Below are 10342 nucleotides of genomic sequence, written 5' to 3'. Positions count from 1 at the left end.
TGAATATTGAGTAGAGGGTGTGGTTATATTTCAGTATGATGTATTTTTAGCTGAAACTAAATTTAAGTAGGGAGCCGGGAATAATTTCAGTATGATGTTGTATTTCCCACTGAAACAGAATATTAAGTGGGGGGGGGGGGTTTATTTCAGTATAATGATTAATTTACATCTTCTATATGAACTAAATATTGAGTAGGGGTGAGATTTAATTTCAGTATGATGACATATTTCCATCTGAACTGAATATTGAGTAGGGGCGGGGTTTATTTCAGTATATTGATTAATTTCAAACTTCTAAATGAACTGAATATTGAGTAGGGGGCGGGATTTTATTACAGTGATGACGTAATTCCTTCTAAAAATGAATATTGATTAGGGGGCGGGGTTTTACTCCAGTGTGATGACATTTTCAACTGAAACTAAATATTCAGTAATGGGTGGGGTTTAATTTCAGTATAATGATGTATTTCCATCTGAGACTGAATATTCAGTAAGGGGCGGGGTTTTATTTCAGTATAATGATGTAGTTCCTACTGAAATTGAATATTGAGTAGGGGCGGGGTTTTATTTTAGTATAATGATGTGGTTCCTACTGAAATTGAATATTGAGTATGGGGCGGGGTTTTATTTTAGTATAATGATGTAGTTCCTACTGAAATTGAATATTGAGTATGGGGCGGGGTTTATTTTAGTATATCGGTGCATTTCCTACTGAAACTGATTATTAAGTAGGGGGCGGGGTTTTATTTCAGTATAATGATGTAGTTCCTACTGAAATTGAATATTGAGTAGGGGGTGGGGTTTTATTTCAGTATAATGATGTATTTCATCCTGAAACTAAATATTAAGTGGGGGCGGGGTTTTATTTCACTACGATGACGTATTCCCACTGAAACTGTATATTTAGTAGGGGGCGGGGTTTTATTTTAGTATAATGATATATTTCCTACTGAAACTGTATATTAAGTAGGGGGCGGGGTTTTATTTCACTATAATGATGTATTTCCATCTGATACTGAATATTCAGTAGTGGGCAGGGTTTTATTTCAGTATGATGGCGTATTTTCAACTGAACTAGAATATTGAGTAGGGGCGTTTTTTTTTTTTTTTTAAGTATAATGATTTTATTATTAACTAATTACTGAGATAACTTGTCTGAATACTGAAGGCATGTGTGTTTATTTTGTCAGGTTCCTCTGCAGCTGATTGAGAGTGTGGAGAGTCATGAACCGACGCAGATTCAACTCACCTGTAAAGACTGTAAAGTCATCAGGTCTGTATTACTGCACTGCTTTGAATAGCAAATGTGTTGAGCAGACACTTATTTTTATCCCTTGATTTGAATATAACAGGGCTCCCACGGCTCATGGAAATTATGAATGTGTTCTGTTAAATTTATAAAAACATAAACTCTCAATTATTCACCCTCCTTAAACTTAAACTTCTTTTTCAAATATTTCCCAAATGATGTGTAACATATTCAGAAAATTTTCACAGTGTTTCCTCTAATATTTTTTCTTCTGGAGAAAGTCTTATTTGTTTTATTTCAGCTTGAATAAAAGCAGTTCTTACTTTTTTTTAAAGCCATTTTAAGGTCAATATTATTAGCCCCTTTAAGCAATATTAGTGTTGGATTGTCTCCAGAACAAACCACTGTTATACAATGACTTGCCTAATTACCCTAACTTTACCCTAATTACCCAAGTTAAGCATTTAAATGTCACTTTAAGCTGAATACTAGTGTCTTGAAGAATATCTAGTCTAATATTATGTACCGTCATCAAGACTAAGATAAAAGAAATCTGTTATTAGAAATGAGTAGTGGTGTAATGGATCACATATCTCCTGGTTTGGATCTCATTATGGATTTTTAGTCACGGATCAGAGCCTAATGTCATTTGCTTTCCATTTATTACAGAAACAGCACTGCAAGACACTTTTGGTTTAACAAACAGAACTGAAAAGCTGTCATTTGATTAAAAATAACACGAAGAAATAATCAGCTGGATAACAATAAACTGAAATATTCAGTGCTGTGAATAATTCACTGTTACTACTGTTGCTGATAACGCAAAATGTAGAAATCTAACATTATAATTTGTACTACCCATATTTATTTTAGTCTCATCTTCAATAAATGATTCAGTTCTTCACTCATAAATCTTCATGTTTCATTGCTAGATGATCATTGTTAAAGAATTATTCAGCTGCGTATTTTTGACGTCTGGTTGTCCCCACCTACTGGTTAAATAATGTAATTGCTGCCCACAGCTTTTATTTCTGAGCGTCGTTAAATGCATATGATGGTGATTTAATCAACCCGGGCTCATTGTGGAAACGTAGCCCCGTGGACGTTTCTCCGGACCGCGAGATACGTCCCGGGAGGTACGTATTCGAGCGTTTTTTGTTTTCGTGGATCCGCGAGAGGCCGCTGTGCGCACTTTTTTTTCGGCCGCCTCTCGGGAGCGCGCGCCATTTGCACCCACGCTGTACTCGCGCGAAAAGCTACTGGATCGGCCGACCCGGCCGCCCTCCTCTTCCTCCTCCTCCTTCTTCTTCCCTAAACCTAAGCAACGGTTTGCAAAAGCCGTCCAGAAAAAAATAAAAAAAAACAAAAGCCCTCGTCTTCGATTTCGACCGCGTTTTCGGATCCCGCCGCGTTGTCGCCCTTATTTTTCGGATTCTGTTTTTCATCTTACCCGATTTCTGGAACCGCTGTTCCCCGGACTCGATCCCGGTCGTCGTCCCCACGGCCGGCTCCTCATCCGGGGCCTCCGCTCCGCCGACGCAACGCTGTGAGCTAAGCAGACAAAGAGGAGGAGCGCGAAGAGAAGGAGCCCCGCAGCGTTCGCTCGAAAAAAACTAAACGTGTCCGTACGTACCTCCGGCCACGTAAATCGCAGTCTCCAGAAATGTCCGCGGGGCTACGTTTCCAGAATGAGCTTGGGTTGGATTTAATCTTTACCATAAACATCAGTGGTTTCATTTAAACTATAAACAGTTCTCCCAGTACTGCTGTGTTATTAGACTGTAACGTCATAACTAACTAAAAAGACTAAAGACTGAATCTCCTAATTAAATAATAAACATCTGTAAATCAGCATCATTTCTGTTGATGTTGATGTTCAATTGATGTTGCGTGGGTGTTGAGATCCTGATCTGTTAATGATTAATCGTGCAGCTTACACTAAACAAGCAGTGACAGAAAACACCTTTAATAACCTAAGAAACCCACCACAACTTCTTCAGTCATCATTATATTTCCATCTAAATTATGCAGGAGCTGATCTCTCTGTGATCGTTACAAATTTGGGAATAATCTACAAGTAAAAAAATGTATTAATCCGCTGGCTATGTGTGGGTTACTATCCGTATGAATGAAGGATCAACCGTTACCCATTACACCCCTAGAAATGAGTTAATAAAACTATTATGTTTAGAAATGTGTTGAAAAATCTCTCTGTTAAACAGAAATTGGGTAAAATAATAAAATAATTAATATTTAACAACAGGGCTAATCATTTTATTTCACAAAAAGTTAAATTCAAACCATTTTAGTACTTTGCCGATCATAACAGCGGCCTGTTTTAATGTTATCGATCATGGAAATCCAGGGAAGAGTCAGGGAATTTGACATTGATTTGAGCTTAATTGCACCCAGAATGGTGCATCATGGGAGTAAACAGTCACTAAAGGCTCACCTGTGCTCTTCCTGTGTGTTCAGGTGTAACTTCCTGTCTGTGGATCAGTGTCAGGATTGGCTGCGGAGGATCAGTGCAGCGTCTGGACCGCCGGCTCGTCTGCAGGAACTCTTCGCTTTCAGCTTCCTGTCCTGCAGCAACAGTGTGACTGCAGAGGACAGAGAGGTGCATGATGGGATATGCAGAGCAGGTACACACAGACACACACAAACACACACACACACACAGACAGACAGACAGACAGACGCACGCACGCACGCACATGTTTGATTTTGTGAACTGTGGGGACATTCCCAATTCAAATTCATCAGCAACACACTGACCTGTTATCTTCAGTGACACTTGTGTGTGTGTGTGTGTTTGTGTGCCTAAGGAGGACACAAGCAGAGGTTTAAGCGAGAGCTGCAAAGGATGGGCTTCGACACACACAGTGCCTGGAGAATCTCCAACATCAACAGCAACTACAGGTGACAGAAACACCTGACACACACAACACACATTGTCTCGTTGTTTCATGGGGACCAAAAAAACAACAACACAATACTGGTGTTGCTATACTTGTGGGGACATTAGGTCACCAACACATAAGGGAATACATGGTGCAGCAGCAGCAGCAGCATCATCACCTGACCTGTGTGTGTGTGTGTGTGTGTGTGTGTGTGTTGTGTGTGTGTGTGTGTGTGTGTGTGTGTGTGTGTGTGTGTGTGTGTGTGTGTGTGTGTGTGTGTGTGTGTGTGTGTGTGTGTGTGTGTGTGTGTGTGTGTGTGTGTGTGTGTGTGTGTGTGTGTGTGTGTGTGTGTGTGTGTGTGTGTCAGGGTTTGTTCCAGTTACCCGGAGCAGATCTTGGTGCCGGCTGCAGTCACTGATCAACAGCTGGAGAATGTGGCGGCATTCAGATCATGGAAGAGGATCCCGGCCGTCGTTTACAGGTCTTTATCACTCTGCATTGTGTAATAATGATAATATGAAGCACTGTTTACACGAAGTACACCTACAGGAATGGTCATCAATGCATACACAGAAGTTATTAAACGATATAATCATCTTACTTCCCACATATCACATTGTGTTCGTGCACAAGAGTTATTGTATTTGCTTTAGGTAATTCTATACATATACAAAACTTTTTTTTAAAACTTATTTTAATTAAATTATCTGGCAGTTTGACATCGATTACAATTTTAGGGGCTTGTTTAATCATTTCCCCCCTCAAATTTTAGGTTAGCCATTTTCAGGTTTTAATGGTTAACTTATTTTAGTAATAAAATAATCATGTTAATTGGTTTATTTAATTAAAAACACAAAACACAGGTCAAATAAAATCTGTTTTATTTTTAGTTTTTATAAGTTCAGGTTCATTTTTCACAAATTATTATTATTATTTAAATGTATCTTCATTTAATAACCAAAGGGTTTTGTTAATTAACATTTCTACAATAAATGCGTCCTATGAAATCAAAAACTAAAGAAATTGATTCTTAAATTCTCTCCAAAATTATTTTACATTAAGTGTGTAGTTTCAGCTCTTAAAGGGACAGTTCATGCAAAAACAAAAATTCTGTCATCGTTTACTCCCCTTTCACTTGTTTACAAACATTTAAGAGCTTCTTAGTTCCTTGTTGAACGGAAAAGAAGATATTTTGAAGAATGTTTGAAACCTGCAACCATTGACTTACAAAGTATTTTTTTCCTTTTTTTTCAAATTATTTTTCCTACTATGAAAGTCAATGGTTACTAGTTTCCAGCTTTCTTCAAAATATCTCCTCTTGTGTTCAACAGATTAAAGAAACTCATGAAGGTTTGTAAACATTTGGCTTACAATAAATAGTCACTAAATTATTATTTTTGGGTGAACTGCCCCTTTAAATCTGAATTAAACCTTCATTGAAAATGGTGTCTCACTCAGAGATTCCATAACATTTATCATTTCTAATAATTAACATTTCAACAATAAATGCGTCCTATAAAATGTTTAATCAGAAACTAAGGAAACTGTTTCTAAAATTCTCTCCAAAGTTATTTAACATTAGGTGTGCAGTTTCAGCTCTTAAAGGGACAGTTCGCTTGAAAAAAAATATTCAGTCATCGTTTACTCACTGCTTTAAACCTTTAAGAGCTTCATTAATCTGTTGTACACAAAAGAAGATATTTTGAAAAATGTTGGAAACGTGTAACCATTGACTTCTATAGTATTTGTTTTTTTCAACTATGAAAGTCAATGGTTACCGGCTTTCAGCTTGCTTCAAAATATCTTCATTTGTGTTCAACAGATTTAAAAAACTCATTAAGGTTTGGAATCACTCGAGGTAAAGTAAATAGTGACTAAATTATCATTTTTGGGTGAACTGTTCCTTTAAATCTGAATTGAACCTTCAGTGAAAATGGTGTCTCGCTCAGACATACCATAACATTTAACATGTCTAGTAATTAACATTTTAATAATTAACATTTTTACAATAAATGCATCGTATGAAATGTTTAATCAGAAATGAAGGAAACTGTTTCGTAAATTCTCTCCACAATTATTTAACATTAAGGGCCCTATCATACACCCGGCGCAGTGTGGCGCAAGGCGCGGCGCAATAGTTTTTGGTAGTTTCAGCTTGGCGCAAGAGTGGTTTTGAGGCGTTGCGCTACGCTGTTTAAATAGCAAATGCATTAGCGCTCATTTGTGCGCCCATAGGCGTTCTGGTCTAAAAAGGAAGGTGTTCTGAGGCGGACCGCTGGCGCGTTGCTATTTTGAGAAACTATAATAGATTTTTCATTAGACCAAAACTAACCCGGTCTAAACTCCAGCGCAGAGTTGCACCTCACTTACACACTGCTTAATACACACAAGAGAGCAATAGGCAAATATCTTTACATATGAAATAATTAAAATATTAAGGATATATATAGGATATAATAGGAATAGATATAGGATATAAATATAAAGGATTAAAATATTACAAAAAATATTATTTTCTAGCCTACATAAATATGAAAAATCACTGCTTTTACGTCTTCTTCATCTCGGGAGGCTTTTTCAGTTCATTCATAACAATTTGCTTTTGTATAATGTTATTATTATTAGCAGTATTATTTATTATATCCATATTTATATTTGTTTTATTAAAAACAAGCTTAGATTTGTCCACCTGTCAGGTTTTAGACCATATGGGGCGCAGCATGTGTTTTAGGATATAACTCAGGTTTTTGAGCACATTTTGTTATTTTTGTTCATTTTTTCGTTTTTCTAGAAATTAGAACTGAATTTAGAAATAGTTTTGAAACGAATATTTGCGCTTAACAAACTAAATTAATTATTTATAGATTAATTGATGTCTGTGTGTAAAGGTTTCCCTATCCAAGAGCGAAAGCGAAAGTGATCCATTATCTCTCATTCTCACGCAGTAGATGCTCTGTTTAACAGTTTTCTGTTTAAAACACTGTGAACTGTTTGCTTGTGAAATGCTCAGTTTTTCCACTTAGACTTACTTTGCGTCCTGTAAATAGTGAATGCGCTCTTGGCGCGACGCAGCTGGCTCTTAAAGGGAATGGGAGATGAGACTCTGATTGGTTTATTCTCAAAACACACCTATAACTCATTAAGAAAATAAACTCAACCCTTTTAGACCATACGCCACGGCGCAAAACAGATTTCCCGTCTTTAAATTAGCAAAAATGTGTTCTGACACACCCTTAAAGCGTTTGCGCCCTGCGTATTGCGCTCTGTGCATGGACCATCAAAATAGACCCCTAAGTGTGTAGTTCCAGCTCTTAAAGGGACAGTTAATGCAAAAATGAAAATTCTGTCATTGTTTACTGTCCTGTTACTTGTTTCAAAACTTAAAGAGCTTCTTTCTTCTGTTAAACACAAAAGAAGATATTTTGAAAAATGTTGGAAACGTGTAACCATTGACTTCCAGTGTTTTTCCTACTATGGAAGTCAATGGTTACCAGTTTTCAACATTCTTCAAAATATCTTCTTTTGTGTTTAACAGATTAAAGAAACTCATAAAGGTTTCATAAAGGTAATTTTTGGGTGAACTGCCCCTTAAATCTGAATTGGATCTACTGTAAACATGGTATTTCACTCAGCTTCATTGTAACCTTTGATCCAGGCACCAGAGTTCGGGCGCTGTGATTGGTCGATGCGGGCAGCCAGAGGTCAGCTGGTGGGGCTGGAGAAACGCTGATGATGAGCATCTGGTACAAGCCATTGCTAAAGCCTGCGCTACAGATCCGGCAGCAAACACAGCACTTGCTAACGGCTCCTGTGTTCACAATCATGCTAACGGCACCATCAGTGGCTCCGGTACGTAAAAGTGGGTGCGTCTCAATCAGCCCCCTTGTTTACTATGAAAATTATTAGCCTTTTGTTGTTTATAAACTCCAGTTTTGATGATGTACAGTAAGTGTGCACCAATGTGTAGTGAACCAAGCTCATCAGTGCCCTAAATAGTGCTCGAAATTGTGACCTACCGATGAACAAACTTGGGAGCTAGGGTGCTGATTAAGATGCACCCAGTGACTATGCTCCTGTTCAGCACCTCATCTACTTTATATTCATGCCAGATCCTCACATGGCCAATGGAAAGGTAGAGGCGGAGCCAAGTGCCACGCCCTCTCAGAAGCTGTTAATAATGGACGCACGCTCATACGCCGCAGCAGTAGCCAATCGGGCTAAAGGAGGAGGCTGTGAGTGTCCAGGTAATGCAGAACTTATGATTCTGATCAATGTTATATGCTGAATGTTTGACTAATAGTGCAGTTTACCTTCTCTCAAGCATGACTTGTGCTTCTTGTAGAGTATTATCCCAACTGTGAGGTGATGTTCATGGGAATGGCCAACATCCACTCCATCAGGAAGAGCTTCCAGTGTTTGCGGACGCTCTGCGCTCAGGTCCCGGATCCACTAAAGTGAGTGCTTATGAGGAGTCATCCTGCAAAACTAACACAGACAACACAACTGCTTAAAGATGCTGGTTATTTTAGTGAATACAGCACACATTCAGGACTATTCCGTTTAATTTAAAGGCGCAGTACACCCAAAAATGAAAATGTCCCCACCAGTGGTGTAAAGTAACTAATTACAAATACTTAAGTTACTGTAATTGAGTAGTTTTTCTCAGAAATTGTAATTTACTAGGTAGTTTTATAAATGAGCACTTTTACTTTTCCTTGAGTACATTTGTACTGCAGTATCTGTACTTTTACTCCTCTACTTTCCTTCAATCTGCAGTCACTACTGTATTTTTTCTTGTCTATGGGGATTAGAGAAATCAGTCCAGTAATTCCTGCCCAATCAGATCACACATAGAAGGTAAATCACATCATAATGAACTACCTCAACACATGTGCACTTTACATTGCAGCAAACTGTTTGGAAGCATTAAAAGTGTCCAAGAAGATGATCAAAATCTTTACACACATTGACCCAGAGACTGTTTAGATCAGGGATGCCAAAACACAGTCCTGGAGGGCCGATGTCCTGCAGATTTTAGCTCCAACTTGCCTCAACACACCTGCACGGATGTTTCTAGAAAGCCTAGTGTGAGATTGATCAGCTAGCCCAGGTGTGTCTACTTGGGATTGGAACTAAACTTTGCAGGACACCGGCCCTCCAGAACCGAGTATTGGCACCCCTGGTTTAAATGCAGGTCACTGAAGAAAAGATGATGGATATTTACAGTATGATGACCGAAATGGCCTTAAACACCCAGCAGGCACAAGACGTCAACATGCCGTCAGATTGAAATTGTACCGTAACGTCATTAAGTCGCTGCATTTAGTTTGGAAATTAAAATCAGATTTACATCAGAACTCAACGTCAGCCAGATGTCAATGTCCAACGTCCAACCTAAAACCAACCAAATATCAACGTCTAATGATGTTACAGCTTGACGTTGTGTGGACATTACCACTATGACGTCTATCAGACGTTGAATTTTGGTTGCCATAACTGATGAGTTAGTATTTGACATCAATAGGATGCTGGTTTAAGATGTTGCTCGACATTGGATTTTGGTCACTTTCCAACAACCTAAAATCAACCAAATATCAACGTCATTTGATGTCATTATTGGACATCAAAACATTGTTGTCCTTAGACGCTGGCTAGACATTGAATTTTAGTCACCTGACATCACAACCTAAATCTAACCTAATATTAACATGTTATGGCATTGTGTGCCTGCTGGACAATAACTAATGCACTACAGAATGTTACGTTTACACACACATCCACAAATTACATGTAAATGCATCAACTCTTAACAGCGTAATACTCACTACTCATGAGTACTTTTAAAAGGGCTACTCTTTACTCCTACTTTGAGTAATATTTACAACAGGTACTTTTACTCTACTCACACTACATTTTTAGGCAAGTAATGGTTTTTCCGTACTATTTCCACCACTGGTCCCCACACTCAAGGGGTTTTATGAATGTCTGTTGGACACAAAGGAAAATATACTGGAAAAAAGCAGCCATTGACATCAATAGTAGGAACACAAAATACTATGGAAGTCAATGGCTGCTTTTTTCAACAGAATCTTTCAGTATATCTTCATTAGTGTTCAAAAGAAGAAAGAAAATCACACAGGTATTGAAACAACAAGTGAGTTAATGATGCCAGAACGTTAATTTTTAGGTGACC

At 38.2% G+C, this 10342-nt stretch overlaps 2 protein-coding genes across 7 annotated transcripts in view; one reads left to right on the top strand and one right to left on the bottom strand.

The window, feature by feature from the left end:
* The window catches only part of si:ch73-55i23.1, a 782803-nt gene that overhangs the window by 385247 nt on the left and 387214 nt on the right, over window positions 1-10342 (bottom strand). The window lies entirely within an intron of this gene.
* LOC100333801 (phosphatidylinositol-3,5-bisphosphate 3-phosphatase MTMR3) overlaps window positions 1-10342 on the top strand; it is a 52617-nt gene that overhangs the window by 16106 nt on the left and 26169 nt on the right. For all 6 annotated transcript variants that reach the window (XR_012406616.1, XR_012406615.1, XM_073951793.1 and 3 more), the window contains 7 exons: window positions 1191-1273; window positions 3725-3891; window positions 4075-4168; window positions 4517-4630; window positions 7805-7998; window positions 8259-8393; window positions 8492-8603. Coding sequence is in view for 4 of the 6 variants with exons in the window: in XM_073951793.1 (XP_073807894.1) it covers window positions 1191-1273; window positions 3725-3891; window positions 4075-4168; window positions 4517-4630; window positions 7805-7998; window positions 8259-8393; window positions 8492-8603 (899 nt within the window). In the remaining 2 variants the exon portion in view is untranslated. The remainder of the gene's footprint in view (window positions 1-1190; window positions 1274-3724; window positions 3892-4074; window positions 4169-4516; window positions 4631-7804; window positions 7999-8258; window positions 8394-8491; window positions 8604-10342) is intronic.

The sequence above is a fragment of the Danio rerio genome, chromosome 5 (assembly GCF_049306965.1).
Source record: "Danio rerio strain Tuebingen ecotype United States chromosome 5, GRCz12tu, whole genome shotgun sequence".
Lineage (NCBI taxonomy): Eukaryota > Metazoa > Chordata > Actinopteri > Cypriniformes > Danionidae > Danio > Danio rerio.
The sequence above is the reverse complement of the archived record's forward strand: the minus strand, read 5'-3'. Positions and strand labels throughout refer to the sequence as shown.